Here is a 20,493-nt window from a genome sequence, read left to right on the forward strand (position 1 = left end):
GGCCATTTTCATACAGGATGGTGATTCATTGCTATATGTTATGGTTCATATATTTCCAGAGGTTCTGATTAATTTGGTGGGCCAGCAAAATGCGAGGACAGGGATGACTAAAGTCTTCGATGCATTGCAGGACGTGCGGTTAAACAAACAGCTATTCCATGTAAATAAAATGTTTTATTTATTACTAGAAGAGATTTTAGATCCTGAAAGTCAGTATATTTCTTTCGTCTCTTGTCAGCACGCACAAAGTTACGTTACATAGAGTCCTAGCTTTGCGCGTGCTGACAAACGATGTTGTAACAGAATGTATATCGAATAATTGCCGTCGGAGATAGGGAGTTGCCTATCCTATAGAGTGAAAACAAATTTCCTCGCGCGCATTCATTATATCCATGGTAATACCCTTCAATCAGATTGATGTAAAAATCCTGATATCAACTCGGAATTTTGATATTGGTATGAAATGGATGCGCAGATGGATACCGCGCTGAGCGTTTAGGTCAAAGATATTTCATACGCTGAGAAGTTATAAAGTCTTTATGGAAAAATTTAAACTGGGTAGAGTGTCCCACGCTCTGAGTCCTGCACGGGTCGGGTTTGGTTAATGCATGTAACGGGCCGGGCCGGGCCAGACAACCAAATTTATACTCGGACTCGGGACGGGTTTCGGACTTTTTCAAAATGTTAAATACCGGGCCGGGCTCGGATCGGGCCTGAAAAACTCGAACCGTGCAGGTCACTGCCCCTGCTATCCTAACTCCCTGTTTTAGTACTACCACCTCTAGTAACAAGCAGATTTCGTAATCGCGAATTACAAAACCGATTTCATGCACGAAAGACACGTTGCTATCTCTTCTTTGAGAATAGTCCATCTCAGAAAGCCTAATTCCTAGTTTTTGCATTGTAAAAATTGGCGTGTAGGACATGCTCAGACCATCAAACACGAACGCCTAGGAATTGAGGTATGGCGCGTGGTTCTTTTAGGGCAGCGCGTCTCTAGCGCCACACCGCTACCAATATTGAAACTTTATCGACTCAAATCATAGCCATAACATGATATATGAGTCAAAACGTTTTGGGGCGACGAGAGGCGATGTCATTGGAAGGTTTTAGCTTGTCATTCCAGTCCATCTGTGTTTAATGGTATTAGTTTTCAGTAAAATTATCGAAATTACTAGATTGTGCCAATGTAGTAGGTTCAATTTTCAGAGCGGGCCAAATTTCCATTCTTAGGTTCATGTGTTCCATAGTAGTTTTACCAGAAGGGGATAATAGTAGAAGGATGACACCCTGTATCCTCTTAATGCATAAGTTATGCAACATGATTCTTCCCAAGCTCACCCTTTATGTTTGCCCTCCTGCTCATAAAATTTCAGATGGGCAGCACCGTGGGGTAAATTCTATTACTGTTTGGTACTAAATCCTCAGCAATCAACGCACAAACCTTGATTGACTTGACGTGGGATAAAAATCCACAAGCGCATGCGCCTTGGCAAATAGTTCAGCGCTAATAGAGTAATGATGAGGGAACTATTTATCGCGTATGTGATTCGGTTTAGTAACCTTGCTCCAAATTTTGCTGATGTTGGGAAGAATCATGTTACAATTATCCCGCTTTGTGGTACACTTCTCTCGAAGAGAAGTATTATTCTGGTTTTACTTAAAGTTTCATTACTGATTTTTGCAGGATTTGCTAGAAGCTTTCTTTTATGAATTTGCACCGGAATTGAGGCAGAAGAAAAATGGACAGTGAATTTTTAAAAAATTATGTTTATAACATTCCTGTAAATAACTATAATTGAAAAGTGTATAATATATGTACCGTCATATACAAGATCAGTATTAAATAAATTTTACGTGTTTGAAATGTATTCATTCGATGTACACAGACCTTTGACACACACCCTGAGTAGGAAAGATTTATTATGCAGGAATCCTTGGAGCTAAGCTTCAGGAAAACGAAACCTCACTGGTACTTAAAGGGAGACTCTCAGCTGAAAATCTTAGTGCCATGTTTTATTTTTTCCAGGTTCGTTTCAATTAAATATGAAGTCTCAAATTTTTTTCTGATTTTTCAAACAATTTTTTCAATGAAAATTAAATTTTTTAAAATTTGTTAGGCTTAGCAATGGGTCTCGATTTTAGCGCACTTACCTACCGGCCAATAAAAACCTCTTTAGGGATAGAGACAAATCAGCCAATCCCGTGAGGGTTAGAAAATATTAAGTGGTATGTTGTCTGCTTCAAACAGGAAAAGCTGAGTTCCCAAGCGCGGGAAATAAGTATTTTTTAGAGTGGGCTCGTTACCAGTGACTCCGCGGTTCGCCCGAGAAAACCTTTGGGGGTTGACTCTTATAAATCGCGGGCGCTGATTGGCCGGTAGGTCGCTTTGTCAGAATTCAAATGCATGTTTTGGATACAAAACTTCAAATATTGTTTAATACTATAAATAGCGCTTCAAAAAATCAGAAAAAATTCAAGTTGGCATATTTTAACATAAGGAATCAGAATAAAAATACTTAATTTTTGCCAATAGTGTCCCTTTAAAGGAAAGCGCGGCTCCATGATCACCCCTAGCATTCTGGCTAATCTTCTGCACAAGAATTTTACTTTGCCAAAGGCAGGAACCAATCAGACCTAATGCACTAGTTCCCATTGGTTCCTGCCTTTGGCTTAACTAGCCTTCAGCAAGCTTAGCCACTGTGTAGCAGAAAAGCCATCTATAAGGGGCATCAACGGAGCCGCGGTTTCCTTTAAGTGGCTACAAATTCTTCCCAGGATATCTAGGTATTCTTAAGTGGAGCTAAAAAATATGATTCCAGAGCATTTTCCTATATTGAGTCAAGATGTCTATCTAGATGTGGCTAAAGCCTTTCATCGCCTTGCTTAGGTATTGGTGGCAACCATAGAGAGAGGAACAGTTGAATTTTTAGCGTTGAGTCCACATCAATGATAGCACCCCTTCCGTCGCGTGTGTGATAGGGTGAGTCTCTTGTGGCGCCATCTACATGCGGCGAGGTAAACTAAATTATTACTAACCCCATGTTAACACTCGAAGTTAAGCAGTATCGAGCTCGGTAAGTACTTGGGAGGGAGACAACGCGGGTTCGAATACCGCCGGGGCCGTGTTATATTTAGTTAATTTTTTTTATTAATTTCCGTTTTATTTAAAGGAAAGCGCGGCTCCGTTGATGCCCCTTATAGATGGCTTTTCTGCTACACAGTGGCTAAGCTTACTGAAGGCTAGTTAAGCCAAAGGCAGGAACCAATGGGAACTAGTGCATTAGGTCTGATTGGTTCCTGCCTTTGGCAAGGTAAAATTCGTGTCCAGAAGATTAGCCAGCATGCTAGGGGTGATAATGGAGCCGCCTGTTACTTTAATTGAAGGAAAAGTGTTTGTAGGATGCAGAGATGTTTATTAACAGAGAATTAAAATCTTTGGAAGATGAAACATTACGGTATTTATTTTTTGTTCAAATTTAATAGAGATGGGCCGATACCAGTTTTAACCGATACCAATATCATTCGATACTTGGGAAACCGATACGTACCGATACCGATATTTTACCAGATCTTTCGAATAAACCGATATTTAACCGATATCAATAATAACAATAAATAAGAAAATAGATATAGGTTGTAGAGATGGGCCGATACCGATCCCATATCGGTACCGATATTTGACTTTAGCAGATATATCGGTATCAGTTGAAAATGAACCGATATTTTTCCGATACCGATAAAGTCAAATATCGATACCGATATCGGATCGGTATCGGGCATCGGCCCATCTCTAAAATAGTTGGTCTAGGTTCTTAATAGTGTTCTAATGTCTTCTTGAATAGTAGGGAGGGTTAATGTTATAAAATTTACCAGGGACTTCTCTTTAGTTTATTACCCAGTTACATGTTGGACCGTAATTATTTAATATCTACAGTTTTGACCTTCAGTACTTGGTGATTAGTTCGAAACTTATCCAGTGTGCAGACAATAATAAAGTATGCACCCTTTGATATCACTTCATTGTGTATGCGCAAAAACATACCAATAAATCCCGCCAAAACAGCCCATATGTCACGTCATGGATTAACTAACGCTAGGGATAGTTCGTTCCCCCAAAAAGATAACGCATGCATGTTCCAAACGCCCCCTAGCAGCAGCTACTATCCCTAACAGGAAGTTATAGGAAAATTGGACCAAATATCACATGTTCTATGACGTCAAAATTGAAATACTGCCTAAATTGGGCAAAAACGATTTATTTTGCCTAGAGATGGCGCTATATCTACATCCGTTTTGGTCCAATAAATCGGGGAAATGAAGAGGGGAATCAAGGAATAATTCGGAACATGTAGTTGGCGATAGAATTACATGGGAAACCCAGTTAGTGAACAATCCCTAGCGTTAGTTAATCCATGGTCACGTACACTGATGTTATGATCACCTCTCACATCAATGGTTCAAATTCTGTACCCGGCAAATTTGTCATAAAGAACTCATGCGCATTATTGACTGATTGTTATTTATAGACCAGGTTTAAGGGATTGTAATCGCCCTTTGGGACTTTGGGTAAAAATTGCTTCCAAAACGTCACTGGCACCACGTGACACATGATACTTGGTAATGTTTATTGCGAGATTGCAGCGCCTATTCCCAGAGTTGCTTGATTTCAAAATAAAACGAACTAAGCTTCTTTGAACCACGCCTTTCCTCAGTCAAGTGTCTATGACGTATTCACCGCTCATGATCATAGAGAAGTTAGAAAGAAAAGAGAAGCAAAACAAACAAAAGGGTCTCTTTCATGATTTAGTGGTAAAATTATGGAATTAGCCTTATGCCTGATCAGCGCCACTAGGGTGTAGCATAGCCCACTTGATCACGCACGCTGACTGCACGCGCTCTAGAAGCCCGTCCAAACGATTTTTTTTTACATGTTAACTCGCAAATGCGGCGCGTCACATAGGTTCGGTCTAAACTTTCAAACCCGTCTGGTTTTAACATGGGCGTCTATGGGAGGGGACCAGTTTTTTTAACGTTTTTGGCCCAAATAGCTAGTGCATCCACTGGTTCAAATCTCTTGAATTTTTAATGAGACGTGTATTGAAAGGTTTGAAATTATCCTGTAAAATTTAAAGTCTTCAGCTATAATAGTTTTTTTTATAAAAAATAAAAATCATCACATAGTAGAGAAATTGAAGGATAAAGGATTTGTTTTAGCTCTTTCAATTTCTCTACTATGTGATGATTTTTATTTTTTATAAAGAAAACTATTATAGCTGAAGACTTTAAATTTTACAGGATAATATCAAACCTTTCTATACACGTCTCATTAAAAATTCAAGAGATTTGAACCAATGTCAGTGGATGCACTATTTGGGCCAAAAAGGTTGATAAAACTGGTCCCCTTCCATAGACGCCCATGTTAAAACCATACGGGTTTGAATTTTAGACCGAACCTATGTTATTTTCATTCTTAGGGTCGATTGAGGGGGCTTCTACAGCGCGTGCAGCCAGCGTGATCAAGTGTGCTATGGGTGTAACGGTGAATTTTCGAACTGTCGAATGACCATAGCCAATCAGAGGGCGCCAAAAACGGGAAGAACATTTTTTTTTACAATTACATTTCTGCTTGGTTTTACGAGTTAGCGGGCGAAAATCGTCGGTAAACGAGTTTTACGCGAAATTATTTAGTCGTAGAAGAGAAAACAGCTTTGAAATGTCTGCTTTAAGGTATTTTTAACGATTAAGAACGATTTTCAAATGATTGAAAATAAACTTTCGCCTTTAAAAACAGGAAAAAAGCGAGTTAACACGTTAAGCCTTGGCTCAATACTTAAAAGCTGACTTGAGTGTAGTATATTGCCACAGTTTGCAGAAACTGCATTATATAATGTAAAATTCGTAAGATTTAGTTTAAATATAATAGTTGTAACTCAAGATTAGTCAAAATGTCCAAGATTAACAACCGTTGTATCATAGAAGCCTGTAGAAACAGTCAAAGTTACCTTTCTTACCACTCCTACCCTCGAGATAAAGTTATGAGACAGAAATGGTTAGGCGCTATAGCAGCTGGGGTGGGAACTAAACCACTAGACCTGAATAGTTCACGAATTTGCTCCAAACACTTTCTACAGACAGACTATTTTCCAACTAGGCCTATTGGTTCTCAACGTAAACGTCTCAAGCCATTCGCGATTCCATCAATATTTGAAAATACAAAAGTTTTGGATGCAATGCCGCATTCCCCTACTGGTAGCCTAACAGTTCCTAAAGAAGCATTTGGACATACGAGTCCAGAAGATAGAACACAGGGAGCATTACATGTTGATCTAGAGGAACTTAATCAATCGCGTACCTATCCTAATCATCCTGAAGAAATACTACCAACTCCGGAAGTTCAACCCCAAGTTGGTGCGGTGTCATCATCAACCGCGAGTAGTGGAATATCATTGAAATCCACTTATACACCATATAGGCCTACACCACGTAAACAAAAACTCCAAAGAAATGAACTTGAGTTATTGTCATTGCGTAGTAAAGAGAAGTTTACCGTAACAAAGTTTATTAATAGCGATAAATCAATAAAATACTACACGGGATTCGGTTCTTACGGAGCGTTTTGGTCATTTTACCAACTTTTACTGCCAGAATGTTCTAAACTCAATTATGTTGGACAAGATGCTTCTCAAACTACTGACAACCGTGATAAAGAGTTTTTTGAATTGGTGATCGAACCGGGTAAAGTGAGAAAACTGAATCCGATGGAAGAGTTCTTTATGACGCTAGTAAGGCTGAGGCGAGGAATAGAGGAACAGTTCCTAGCTGATTTGTATAACCTGTCTCAAGGCTATGTTTCTAAAATCATAAACACTTGGATATTGTTTCTTTTTAATCGTGTTCCACAATTACCAATATGGGCTTCTAAGGAAAGAGCGAACGAGCTAACATCAAAGAAAATTAAAGAAAAATATCCAGGCTTAAGACTCATTGTTGACTGTACAGAATTTACTCTACAAAGACCTTCGGCTTCAGAAGCGCAGAGAGAATCGTTCAGTGCGTATAAACACAGCAACACAGCGAAAGCTCTTATTGGAATATCTGGCGCGGGACATATTACATACTGTTCTAATCTGTACACTGGAAGAACGTCTGATAAAAAGTTAATACTTCATTGTGGTGTTCTAGACATGCTAGAAGAAGGCGATGCTATAATGGCAGACCGTGGATTTGACATTGCTAAAGAGCTAGCTGCAAAGAAAATTAAATTAATCATTCCCGAGTTTCTTAGGCAAAGGGAGCAGTTCACTTCAACTGAACTGTCTGAGAGTCGTAGCGTTGCTGTGGCCAGAATTCACATTGAAAGAGCCATTGGTAGGATTAGAGAGTTCGAAATATTAAAACGAGACATTCCATTAACCTTGGCACCGATGCTTCAGAAAATTTACATTCTTTGTAGCTATTTGTCAAACTTCACAGGACATTTAGTAGCGAATGTGGACTAATAAATGAAGAAAAAAATGTCATAGCTTAAAAATTATATTCAATGTACAAAATAATGTCAAAACAGAGCACCCATATGCTAAACCTTTAAATATGTTGACAAACTTGATATAAACAGTCATTAAAGAAGTATTTTATAACCAGAAAAGATTTATTTTGTTCATAGGATCAATATATCAAAAATTCGCGCTGGAATATTTCAAGCGGAATACAAATGCTCCTAGCTTCTCAATATCCACATTGCAACTGTAGACAGTGAATCCAACTTGACTGTCAAGAGTTTGAATCAGCTTGACGTGTTGTAATTGTCTCCGACTTAAAAGATATAACAAACACATAACACCAATCATCACTTAGAGGTTGTCGAAGGCTTATTAAATAATTCTATTGCAAAATAGGGTAAGAGAGTCATAAAATATTTGCTGGTGAGTTTAGGAAATAACTCCTGGTTGATGATGTTGTTATCTCTCTCTATGAGCAGTATTTCCATGTCCTCCGGTGGCACATAAACTACAAGAAAACACACTGGAAGGTTGCATATCAAGAGTTGGCCTTGAATCTGGTGGTAGACATCAGACGTTTTGCGCAATTCAATTTCATTCGTCTCATTGTTCACAAAAAGATAAAAACCCCCAGCAATCGCTTTGTCTCTTATGCATTCCTTATTTTTGAAGATTGCGTATGGGCACTTAATTTCAAAAATGTAGAGCTGATCTTCTATGCTTACTAGACGATCTGGGCTGGCACCTAGGAAACTGAACTGTGGGTTTGAGCATGATATCCATTTGAGTCTATTGGGCTCTTCATCAATAATGAAACAACTAAATAAGTTATAAGAAGTTGGTCTTCTATCAGCATTACAAGTTGCTCAGAAGTAAAGCAAGTTTCCTAAATCAGAAAATCGTGTTATATACATTATTCATAATTTTGGGGCTAAATATTTTCAGGCTAGAAGGTTCATATCATTGGCACAAGTTTACATGTAGAAGAAAAGTGAAGACTACTTTTTCCTCGGAGTAGCCTGGTCTCCTGTAAATGGTATGAACCCTCCTACCCTGAAAACAATGTATATAAACAAGCATGTGTATGTATTATTTATGGTAAATTACTTCACATTTTATTTTATATACAAACCTTGAAGATTTGATTCAATGCCTAAAATCTTGTCCTCTTTATAAAGCATGACAACACGCTTTGTTGTAGCATGAGTTTCCGCTATACTATCAGACAAGTTGGTCAGCTCTAATTTTTTACCCCAACCATTCTTAGGCGTTACTCGGCCTTGAAGTCTAAGCAAACCTAATTAAAAAAACTGCATAATAAAATGACCAATTACCTTTAAGGCGTAATTATTGCCCTACCTTCTTTCGACATATTTGGATTAACCGCCATTACATCAATACATGCTTGACATAACCATTCATCTTGCATTAAATTAAGTCGTACTTCTTACTCTAAATTTACGCATTTTGGATGATACCATTCCAAGCACGTCCCACATTGTAACATCTTTTCTGTAACGTCTTTTGGTTGCTTACATATACAGAATAAGCGCCTCGAAGATTCCTCAGCGAAACACGTTGAAGCAAAAAGTCCACTTCGCTTCTTAGCCCTCACACACACACTCTCTTCGGCGTTTCGTTTTGACATTTCTTAACTAAATTTTAGGATTAAATTTCACGGTCTTGTTTGAATGAGAAAAAATACGAGCTTTCTAACTAAAATTTAAAAAGAGCTACACCCTAGTGGCGATGATCAGGCATAAGGCTAATTCCTCATTAAATTTGGATCTTTTTTTTTTTCAAATATAATACAGCTAGTTTAAATAATATTTCTCAACATCCTTCAGAAAAAGACAGTTCTAACGTTGCACAGGTACTTTGGTTTTGGCATGCTTTATGGAGCCTTGGTCTAATAATAGAATATAACGATTCCACTAATAGGTCAAGAATCAAGGCTGAGAAAACACCAGTCACGAGCATCGATCGAGCTAAAAATCTGTTCGTTGTAATGATAATGATTCAACACGGCAGTGATTCAACTGTTTTTTACAATGTTACAATTTTTCCTTCATATTCATTCGTTGGATCTTGTCAGATTCCATACTGGAAAGAAGTATAATTTGGGGACGACCGGACGAGAGCAGTGATGGCTGTGTAAGCGATGTATACCTAAGACATAAGGGCCAAGACTACCAAGGTAAAGTTCGAATCTTTTTCAAACGATGGCGCTGTAGTATACGGGGGTCGAGACCTTTCGAGCCCCTTTTGCAGCAGGAGCTATAGGGGAAATATAGAAGCTTTCCTACTGCAAACGATCCCAATGCCAGAAGTAAACTTTCTCTTAACTAGGATCTAACGCTATTCAATGCGAATGGCTTTATAAGTGGTGAAGCCTTGTATATACTGAATATTAGTTGAGACAAGAATGAGTCAAAATAAAGTTGCCCATTTTAAAGTAGGCGACATGGTAACTTGTCATCCGAAATGGATGTTAAAGTGGGTCCATATGCTTTCCATTTTATAGCCTTTTTTAACTGGCATAAGAATGGGGAGTCTTAGAGTCGGGCCCATTGACAAAAGCAGGAATACATAGATTTAGTACTTGCAGGGCCGGATTAACCACTAGGCAAGTTAGGCAATTGCCTAGGGCCCGGATATCTGAGGGGCCCGAGAAACATCTAGAACATTTTTTTAACCCTTAAACTGACCAATCCCAATTTGGTCCCAGATTTAAAAGTTATGTCTATTCGCTGATAACATGAATCCGCCCGGCTACGTCACAAATATGGTCCACTATTCGCCAAACCGAAGTCAATCAAAAAACGTCATTGTCCCAGAGATCTTCGCGAAAACTAGAAGTTATATATACGAAGTCCCTCCTGTCCCACCCTCAGTCGATACCTGAACTGTCTAAACGAAACCCTGTCGGCTCACCCTTAAGAAATCCAAAGACGTACGGAGAAAATTTTATATCGAAACTTTTATTTTATTAATTTTGATACCTTTATTTTTCATCAATTTGAATCCCTAATTTTTCGGAACAGAATCGGAGATTTTATTTTATTCATTTTGATAACTTTATTTTTAATCAATTTTAATCCTTAATTTTTCAGAGAAAACTCGGAGATATTTTTTTAACCCCTAAAAAGAAGAGAAGGAGCGCGAGTGCGCGAAATATTAAAAGAATAATAATAATTAACCCTTAAATCGCGAGAAAAGAAAAAATTCATAATTATCTCTTAACTCGAGAAAGAAGAAAAAAGAACCCTTAAAGGGACTGGAAACAGGTCATCGGCGGGGGGGTAAAAATTATTTGAAATACGTCAGAAGCACGTGACTGAGACGAGGCGTGGTTCAAAGAAACTGTGTTCGTTTCATTCCGAAAACCACCACTTCAGTGAATTGGCGCTGCAATGTCGGGAACACAACTACTTTTAAATATCCCTCCGCAGTAACGCGTGACATCAAATCGCCTGCCACATGACCATATTCTTCCAATCAGATTGGCAAGGGATCCGGAAGAGTCTTTGTTTTGTCTTTAGTGCTCTCTCTCGCTCTGCCATTTCTATTTTTATACGGATACTTTGATGTTCAGAATGAGATAACAAGGTATTTGTGGAATATTTACAGACTGTAATCTGTTTTTTAATTCTGATTACTTATTTCTATTATTTCACATAGCGTGCATAATAATTCTTCAGTTGCTCATGCAATTGAACTATCAGATATACCGGAAGAGTCATATTCTACGCCTTATCTAATGGGGCAAAATGAAGCGACGTCTAATAAATCCAGGTTAGTATCAGTGTTCAAATTTAGTGAGTCTTTTGTAATGTTTGGAATTTTTCAGTGCTGACAATTCTTCACCACCGGAGGAACTTAATGAAAGCGTTCCAAGTTTTGAAACAAAGTAAGGCTTGAACTAGGCTTCTTGTTTTCAATTAAGTTACTAAAGTTGACATTAATTCATTCATAGCGCTACACTAGGAAGTTCTCATAATATGGAATTTGAAGAATTTTTCCTTGAGAACATAGAGCCCCCGGAATCAAAATTGTCAATGGCGAAATTTTGTTTTGTCGATACGGAAAAACTTATTTCAATCCTTGAAAAACAAATTCAACCTTTTTGTGAAAATAAAAGTTGCGGAAAAAGAATAGAAACAAAAAAGTATTTCAAAGGGGCCCATTTTCACTATACTTGGAAATGTAAGGCACGTCCTGCACATACAGGGTCGTGGGTTGCTGCAACTCCAGATTTGAATCTAAGAATTGCTTCGAGTGTATTGTACTCGGGAAGCTCATTTTCTAAGGTAATTATTTTTTCTGAAGTTATATTTATGGTTAGTAACATTTGCCCCATACTTAGCTGGAGACCTTTTTCTCAATGATGGGAGCTCAAATTATGAGTGATACCACGTTATATAAACTCCAAGATCAGCATTGCTATTCCAGCGTTTTGCAATTATGGGATTCGGAACAAGTTTCTTTGTTAAATCAATGCAGGGACCCGTTATTAATTGCCTGTGATGCCCGTAATGATTCTCCTGGGTACTGCGCGAAGTATTGTACCTATACTGCTATAGATATGAAAACGAGCAAAATAGTTGCCATAGAGTTTGCCGAAAAATCGGAAACTAACAATAAAAGCCCGAATATGGAGGCTCTTTGTCTAAGGAAGCTACTAACAAAACTGGAAAAACATTGTACCGTCAGAGAAGTGGTAACAGATGCTCATCCTCAAGTAAAATGCATTCTAAGTAAGTGTTAATAATTTTTAGGCATGGGGCGAATAGTGATTTTTGTCTTATTTGTTCGATTTCGCCAATTCAATTTTAGGAGACGAATATCCTCACATTATACATTCTTTTGACATATGGCATGCATCAAAGAACTTAAGAAAACGCCTAGAAAAAGTATGAATAATTTGATAGGGCCAAAGGTTTACTAGCGATTGTTGAGTCAAAAATAATTTAACTTCTATTCACCCCCCCCCCCAAATGTACACCCCTAATAAAGGTTATGATTCAAGAGGTTTACGGATGATCTCTTAGCTAAAATAGCAGTCTTTTAGTTTCTTACTTAACCCACTATACTACGATCCTAACATCATGTATCAATTTTTATCTCAAACAGACAGCAAAAAAGGCAAATTGTTCGGATATAAAAGACTGGGTAAATGACCTTGTTAATCATTTTTGGTTTTCATCTGAAAATTGCTATGGTGACGCTAATGAGATGAGAGTGCGTAGAAATTCAAATAGTTTCGAAAAAAAATTAAAATTATTTCATCAATTAGAGGCTCTGGCTGTCAGCATTACACCATATCACAAACGAGCATGAGTGGGGTAGCGATCAATGCTATCACGAAGAAATAAGTGAAGAAGAAGAGAGAGGAAAAAATTGGATAAACTACGAAAGTGTCGCCTACGAAGAAATGCACAATATAATATGTGACAAAGATTTTCTAAATGGGTTCGAATATTACGCCAACTTCCGGTTAGTAACTTCATAATGTGTCAGACTTCAAACATATATTTAAATTACAATGAATTGTTTCAGACACACTGGAGCGTTGGAATCTTTCCACTCGGTTATTTTAGCTTATGCTCTAAAGAAATTGCCATTCGGGTAAATAAACATTATCTAAGTTAAGTATACGTACAGGGTGTGCCATAATCATAACTTGTAAACAGTTGCCCATAGGGTAAAGCGTTTTGGAACACCCTGTATATATATATCTATTTGTGTATATATAATTGAATTATTCCTTCTGTTAGTTTTAAGTCTTACGTTACAAGAAACTTATTGGCTGTGCTTGATCACAATTCAAACGTTCATCGTCCACAAGCTACAACTAAAGATGGAAGTCTAAGGCAAGCCTGAGCTTATTTATAAATAACTCTAGTTGAAATTAAAATTCCCCCATTTATAGGTTCAAGCCTAAGCTTTCCAAATCAACGTCAAAATGGACCGTGGTTCCAGTTAAAGTACCTAAGAGAACATCCATCTTTAAAGAACTCCTTGAATTAACACTTGCAAAAGAAGTTGTAAGGGAGAACAAGGACATGTTTCCTGACAATGTGATTGATCCAAAAACTGTTAAAATTAAATGCCCACCTAAACCAGAATTAATTAAATTAAGAATGGAAAAATCAAGATTTTCTCTACCAACAGAAAATTTCAACTTGGAAGAATTGCTACCTATTTCAGTTTGTGAAACTAAAGCATAAAAATTAAAAATCATTTCTGCAAATGCCTAAAGGTTTAAAAATCATTTCTGCAAATGCCTAAAGGTTTAAAAATCATTTCTGCAAATGCCTAAAGTTTAAAAATCATTTCTGCAAATGCCTAAAGGTTCTAAAAATCATTTCTGCAAATGCCTAAAGTTTAAAAATCATTTCTGCAAATGCCTAAAGGTTTAAAAATCATTTCTGCAAATGCCTAAAGTTTAAAAATCATTTCTGCAAATGCCTAAAGGTTCTAAAAATCATTTCTGCAAATGCCTAAAGGTTTAAAAATCATTTCTGCAAATGCCTAAAGTTTAAAAATCATTTCTGCAAATGCCTAAAGGTTTAAAAATCATTTCTGCAAATGCCTAAAGGTTTAAAAATCATTTCTGCAAATGCCTAAAGTTTAAAAATCATTTCTGCAAATGCCTAAAGGTTCTAAAAATCATTTCTGCAAATGCCTAAAGTTTAAAAATCATTTCTGCAAATGCCTAAAGGTTTAAAAATCATTTCTGCAAATGCCTAAAGGTTTAAAAATCATTTCTGCAAATGCCTAAAGGTTCTAAAAATCATTTCTGCAAATGCCTAAAGTTTAAAAATCATTTCTGCAAATGCCTAAAGGTTTAAAAATCATTTCTGCAAATGCCTAAAGGTTTAAAAATCATTTCTGCAAATGCCTAAAGGTTCTAAAAATCATTTCTGCAAATGCCTAAAGTTTAAAAATCATTTCTGCAAATGCCTAAAGGTTTAAAAATCATTTCTGCAAATGCCTAAAGGTTTAAAAATCATTTCTGCAAATGCCTAAAGGTTCTAAAAATCATTTCTGCAAATGCCTAAAGTTTAAAAATCATTTCTGCAAATGCCTAAAGGTTTAAAAATCATTTCTGCAAATGCCTAAAGGTTTAAAAATCATTTCTGCAAATGCCTAAAGGTTTAAAAATCATTTCTGCAAATGCCTAAAGTTTAAAAATCATTTCTGCAAATGCCTAAAGTTTAAAAATCATTTCTGCAAATGCCTAAAGGTTTAAAAATCATTTCTGCAAATGCCTAAAGGTTTAAAAATCATTTCTGCAAATGCCTAAAGTTTAAAAATCATTTCTGCAAATGCCTAAAGGTTTAAAAATCATTTCTGCAAATGCCTAAAATTTAAAAATCATTTCTACAAATGCCTAAAATTTAAAAATCATTTCTACAAATGCCTAAAATTTAAAAATCATTTCTACAAATGCCTAAAATTTAAAAATCATTTCTATAAATGCCTAAAATTTAAAAATCATTTCTGCAAATGCCTAAAATTTAAAAATCATTTCTACAAATGCCTAAAATTTAAAAATCATTTCTACAAATGCCTAAAATTTAAAAATCATTTCTGCAAACGCATACAAATCAAAGTTTAATAACAATAGTTTACATTACATCCTTCCACCACGGCCCCTTCCTCTACCAGCGCCCCTTGCAACAACGGCTCTGAAACCAGTGTAAAGGCCATTAGCACTTGGATATTGTGCCCGTATTTTACGAACAGCGCAAGAAGGTACAACCTTTCGGTTGTGTTTCCCGAGTGGGCCATTGCACCAGGCAGTGAAAGCCTTGTACGCCGCATGCCTGTAACATCTGGTAACGTCTAGGTAACGGAAATTGGCCACTTCCCTCAACAACTGCATTTGAAGGTATAATCTTTCGCGATCGAGAATCAATTCATTGAATCGCCCATCAGTTACGCATCCTACACCTCTGAAACGTAATTATCAATAGCAATGTTTTATGCAAAAAATAAGGTTTATTACCTTCTTGTGGCACAGCAGACTCTTTCAACTGGCGTTGGCATTTCTGTACAATTTTCACACAAACACCAATCTGGTGCAGCTTGTACAGGTGTAGCGCTAGGAGAAGGCTCAGGTTTTTCACCATCTGGAATTACATCAGCATTATCTGAGCTTTCTTTCGGGGATTCCTGCTCTGGCATTTTAAATACCACTGTGGGATTGTTTTCTATTATGTCTTTTAAAACTGCGACTAATTGAGAATGGCTAAGTTTTGTAATCTAAAGGTAATGAAAATCGTTTATAAAAAAAAAAACAAGAAACAGTTTGGTTCGAAAATTTTATTTCCTTACTTGATCATTGTCGACTTTTGTGAGCTTTCTACCCGTCTTCGCGACAACAGCGTTTTTGGTCCTCTTTTTAGCAATACCACCGTTAACAGTGGTTAACTTAACACGCGCGATTTTAGGCTCTTTAGGCCTTGGCTCCACTTCTCCATAACCATAACTTTTGCCATTTGTGCAACCAACACAATTACCACATTTACACAGTAAAGTACATTTTATACTTGCTGCGCGACATGGACAAACATTACGTCCGCCTTTACTCAAACAATTACCTTTGCAGGTACAATATTGTTCATTATCCATGACACAAAATATAGCTTGGGTTACTCCTACAGACAGACCAAAACATAAAATGGCGTCGAATACTCGAAGTGCTAAGGAGTGGTTTCCCTTTTCCTCGTGTTGGCCTAATCACTGCCTGCAGGTCAAAAAAGAAGTTCCTAAATACAAAGACTAAGTGCCCAGTCCTACTCCATACGGAGTCTTTGGATCTTGGTGTCACGTGGTGCCTCTGACGTATTTCAAATAATTTTTACCCCCCCGCCGATGACCTGTTTCCAGTCCCTTTAAGAAGAATATGGAAGAGGAGCAACTTGATAAACTGACTTGAAACTATGGTTAAAGAACTTAGATTATGGTTGACGGATTGATTCATTTTTTTTAAATCTTAACTTTCTATTTTTGAACATTATTATTTTAGTCAAAAACGGATTTATGTGCTAAGAACGTGGGATCATAGCTTTAGCCTCTGGTACCATCCTCGCATACTTTATTGAGAAACTTCGTCTGCTTATATTTTGACTCCACCTACAAATTCTGTATATAGCGACTTCTAAAGATCGAAAATGTCATTCTTATCTCTATTTTCGTGGTTAAATATTTTTTTCCGAAATTGCGCCAGTGGTAAAAAAGCAAAGTGGATAACAATGCTATATAACTCCCGATTTAGTGGAATTAAGATTTAAAGTTAAGAATATTAATAATTGATGTTTCTTTTTTAAGCATCTAGTTTTTCTTTCTTTGTATATTTAACCACGAAAATAGAGATATACAGAATTTGTGGGTGGAGTTAAAATATTAGCAGACGACGTTTCTCAATAAAGTATGCGAGGATGGGTAGTGAATTTGCTACCTTCAACGTTCTTCACACATAAATCAGTTTTTGTTTTAGTGCATAACTGCACGATTTTAACCCAAACACCCCTAAATTTGAAATTTAAAGGAGACATTCCATAGAGGTTTTAAAGTATAAACCTCCCTTAGATATAAGTTAGATTTTTTGTTTAATTACTTTATTTTAACCCCTATAAAAGGTTGTGAAAATTTATGAATAAGATTGAATATTGTGTTGAATATTAAAAATTGGATTAGAAACTATTTTGACTCTTAATTGACACAAACCATCAAACGCGGTCACTTTTGATTCAGAAATTTTATAAGCCCCTCGCTCCCGTTAAAAGGCCTTAACTCTCTCTACAACTGACTGCATTCTAACATCTTGTCTAGCGTTAGCGAGGTTGAATCATAAGTGAAAAGAGGTAGGTGTTTGTCTTGCATCTTAACCCCTCTTGTAAGACGTCTAACACCTAACCCCACCCCCATAAACAACAAATGAAGAAAGGCAGGTAAAGGCTTATACATTCTTTAACAGTGGTTAAACGAAATATCCATAAATGCCCAATTAAAGGAGTCGAGAAAATGAGGGTGATGCCCTAACAAAAATAATAACCCTGAATCCTTACTTCAATAAATATTACGTTATAATTGTAATATTTAGGGCCATAAGCTAGTACTTCCTTTTAAAATTCTTCTCGAATTGTGGTGAAATACACGTAACTTCTAATAATAAACATCACCTTAAACCATTTCTAAATATAACGTCGGAATATACTTCCTTTTGGTTTTTAAAAATTCCCTTCGATTTCTTTGAATTTTGAAATAGGGGAGCGGGATTGAAAGCGTGAAACCTTTACTGTCGACGGATGACAGGGATTTTAAAGGGAGTATTAAACCTTCCATTTTGATTAAGGAAACACCATAATCCTCTATCTCGCATTAAATATGTCGAGCAGTCGTAAAACACAATTCAAAATGCTTAACCTTACTGGTGCAATTAAATGCAATGCTTAAAGTTACTATTATAATCCCCATCCTCTTAAAATACACGAACGTAAAAATCACATCTCAAATCTGTCCCATTCACTCTCCCTTAAATGACGAACGAAAATTCTATACTCCCAAACGCGCTACTCTTTCACGTCTACTGGTACTATTACTAGTACGAGTACGAGTACAAAAGGGCAGGCCAGACTAAGAGCCTCATCGTAGATGTACATCATACGATGTGGCTAAAAACGATGATAACACACTGAGTGTTTTACGTTTTATGTGACAATCTAATGACAAATACTAAAAAAAACAATCTGAAGTTAACAAGGACACTGATGAAAAGATCAAACCTATTTTTAACATTAATGCCCCCAATGAATCTTTCTCTGGAGCTTTCCAAGAATTGGCAGAAACGTATTGCAATGATTTAAACTTTGAAGAGCTTGAAAACGAACTGCTACATTTCAAGGATTTCGTGAATAATGAAGAAAGCAAAAACCCAGAATTATTTCATTCCCTCATTCGTACCAATAATGTCATTTCTACTTTTCGAAACTTTGAAATTAATTTGAGAATTTACTTGTGTTTGCAATGCAAGTGGCGAAAGATCCTTTTCAGCTTTAAAAAGAGTGAAAAACTACTTAATAGCCACATTAGCCCATGAAAAATTAAGTTCTTTATCTTTGATATATATTGAATAGGATTTACTAAACGACTTCATAGACTATGAAGAGATAATTGATAAATTTCTTGAGTTAGAAAGAAAGAAATTTAACTATTGAGTTCAAAAAGAAATTTAAATATGCAGTTAAGTTTTAAGTCAATTAAAGATATAAAAGATAGTATGTCTCTTAGATTCTCTTAAACTGTGGTCTGTTGGGGGCTGGGGGCCCGGAACTAAGGCCTTGCCTAGGGCCCAAAATATTGTTAATTCGGCCCTGTTCCTTATCTTTGCCGATGAAAGTAAAGAGGTATGAAAGCTCCAGCTACACGCGGCGCCGAAGGCCGTCTTAAAATTTCAAAATAGTAATTGAACTTAGGGAAGATTCGAGCCCTTTTCAAAAACCAATACCATAGGAAATGAGGGGCGTTTCGCGCGTGTCAACATCGGAGCGATCAGTACTAAGGCGCGTGGTCGAAAAGTTTCCTGAAATCAGAAATTATACCAAAAGAGCTGAGAAACCACTAAAAACGGTAGTATGGAATTTGAATTAAGTTCGAAATAATGTCCGACCCCGACTTTCTCACTGTCCTAGCTTTTTTATGCGTTTTTCTCACCCCCTACCCAGAATTTAATTTTTGGAAGCTTTGAAAACTTGTTTTGGAAGCCAGTATTTAGAGTTTCTGTTTCTGACCTACATATCGGACGTGCAATTGTCCTTAGTTTTCTTGATAATTTTGAATATTTAAATCGCTTCGATTTGATTTGAAAATGGGTAGAAATTCCAAACCACATCCGTCTAAAGTGATCCTGATCACGATGTATAAAACTGATCAAACAACAGCCCTTTTAAGGGCTACCCACTTTTTGAATTGAAGGTAATCTCAAAATGTTTACAAAACGAATAACACACGTTCAACTCAGGCTATTCTTACATAACAATCCCAAGGTGAAATAAAAGTACTATAAGAGAAAATTGTAGGCATACTATACGGGACTTACGAGGTTACCGCCCCCTTTTCGGAGAGTTGTTCTGCCAAGGCTACGGAGCGCCTTCGACGACAGGCAATGTCAGCCACTAACTAAAGGCCGCCGACAGGTTATGGCAGCGCCCACAGAAAACATCTCGTAAATCCCGTATAGCCTGAATCGATTTGATTTACAGGACGTTCAAGAATAAACTCCTCTCTTTATTTATTTATTATAAAAAAAAACCGTTTTTACAAACGGAAAAAACCTATACTACATCGTTGATTTTGGGTCGCCACTCACTGTTCTTGTCACGGCTTCTAAGGGACAGATATTATTTATTCTAACCGTTTCATATAACACCACCATTTATTAAAGCGGTAACATTACGTCATGACAATTAATATCACATGTCATGACAGCATCAATATTACCGCTTTAATAGTTGATGCTGTCATGACATGTGATATTAATTGTCATGACACAATGTTACCGCTTTAATAAATGGTGGTGTTATATGAAACGGTTAGAATAAATAATATCTGTCCCTTAGAAGCCGTGACAAGAACAGTGAGTGGCGACCCAAAATCAACGATGTAGTATATATCAGGTTTTTTCCGTTTGTAAAAACGGTTTTTTTATAATATGTGTCCCTTCCTTGAAAGGCTTGGTCTTACTGATAATGAAACGAATCGGAGAACGACGGAGATACGTGCATTTTAACTCAAAGAGAGCCCAAGTCTCAATAAACGAATCGGAGATACGTGCATTTTAACCTCAATGCCTTGGAGTTACAAGAATTTTGAACCCGAGTACGTCGTTAAAAGATCCCCCACCATGATAAGAGCTAGATAGAGCCCACCCTCGAGAATGACCTACGGTCGTTGCAGCTTTTAGCAGCACAAGGGTTAAAAA

The 20,493-nt window shown here is 36.9% G+C and overlaps 4 protein-coding genes and 2 long non-coding RNA genes across 11 annotated transcripts in view; 4 read left to right on the forward strand and 2 right to left on the reverse strand.

Moving 5' to 3' along the window:
* The window catches only part of LOC149707953 (sorting nexin-25-like), a 365,564-nt gene extending 363,693 nt beyond the window's left edge, over positions 1-1,871 (forward strand). For both annotated transcript variants that reach the window (XM_089864197.1, XM_089864196.1), the window contains 2 exons: positions 60-160; positions 1,688-1,871. In XM_089864197.1, coding sequence (XP_089720323.1) covers positions 60-160; positions 1,688-1,753 — 167 coding nt within the window. In that variant the 3' untranslated portion in view covers positions 1,754-1,871. The remainder of the gene's footprint in view (positions 1-59; positions 161-1,687) is intronic.
* A 3,592-nt stretch (positions 1,872-5,463) lies between these two features.
* On the forward strand, positions 5,464-7,858 carry LOC149708689 (uncharacterized). Of its 2 annotated transcripts, none has more exons than XM_089864203.1 (2): positions 5,464-5,730; positions 5,795-7,858. In XM_089864203.1, exon 2 carries the CDS (start codon positions 5,949-5,951, stop codon positions 7,500-7,502), a length of 1,554 nt encoding a protein of 517 aa, XP_089720329.1. In that variant the 5' UTR covers positions 5,464-5,730; positions 5,795-5,948; the 3' UTR covers positions 7,503-7,858. The 2 variants fall into 2 exon arrangements, with proteins under 2 accessions (XP_089720329.1, XP_089720330.1); XM_089864204.1 differs by having other exon boundaries at positions 5,465-5,730; positions 6,135-7,858.
* Positions 7,633-9,626, reverse strand: LOC149708690 (uncharacterized). The gene is made up of 3 exons (XR_016380794.1): positions 8,862-9,626; positions 8,635-8,799; positions 7,633-8,388 (listed from the first exon to the last, which is right to left on the reverse strand). It is a non-coding gene; the product is annotated as an uncharacterized LOC149708690 (long non-coding RNA).
* A 301-nt stretch (positions 9,627-9,927) lies between these two features.
* Positions 9,928-13,763, forward strand: LOC149708691 (uncharacterized). Its single transcript, XM_089863850.1, has 12 exons — positions 9,928-9,969; positions 11,005-11,111; positions 11,184-11,297; positions 11,353-11,412; positions 11,479-11,812; positions 11,869-12,259; positions 12,339-12,415; positions 12,636-12,743; positions 12,799-12,998; positions 13,062-13,130; positions 13,280-13,375; positions 13,435-13,763. The coding sequence occupies exons 1-12, from the start codon at positions 9,928-9,930 to the stop codon at positions 13,730-13,732; spliced, it is 1,896 nt and encodes a 631-aa protein (XP_089719976.1). The 3' UTR covers positions 13,733-13,763.
* Positions 13,764-14,386: 623 nt separating this feature from the next.
* On the forward strand, positions 14,387-16,275 carry LOC149708692 (uncharacterized). Its single transcript, XR_016380796.1, has 2 exons — positions 14,387-14,505; positions 14,569-16,275. It is a non-coding gene; the product is annotated as an uncharacterized LOC149708692 (long non-coding RNA).
* Positions 15,096-16,142, reverse strand: LOC149708693 (uncharacterized). Of its 4 annotated transcripts, none has more exons than XM_089864215.1 (4): positions 15,846-16,142; positions 15,705-15,773; positions 15,517-15,640; positions 15,096-15,455 (listed from the first exon to the last, which is right to left on the reverse strand). In XM_089864215.1, the coding sequence occupies exons 1-4, from the start codon at positions 16,140-16,142 to the stop codon at positions 15,142-15,144; spliced, it is 804 nt and encodes a 267-aa protein (XP_089720341.1). In that variant the 3' UTR covers positions 15,096-15,141. The 4 variants fall into 4 exon arrangements, with proteins under 4 accessions (XP_089720341.1, XP_089720342.1, XP_089720343.1 ...); XM_089864216.1 differs by having other exon boundaries at positions 15,096-15,196; positions 15,271-15,463; positions 15,517-15,773; XM_089864217.1 differs by lacking the exon at positions 15,705-15,773.
* Positions 16,276-20,493: the final 4,218 nt, after the last annotated feature.

Source organism: Phalangium opilio, unplaced genomic scaffold (assembly GCF_054372755.1).
Source record: "Phalangium opilio isolate 3A_F unplaced genomic scaffold, DU_Popi_V2 ptg000013l_1, whole genome shotgun sequence".
Classification (NCBI taxonomy): domain Eukaryota; kingdom Metazoa; phylum Arthropoda; class Arachnida; order Opiliones; family Phalangiidae; genus Phalangium; species Phalangium opilio.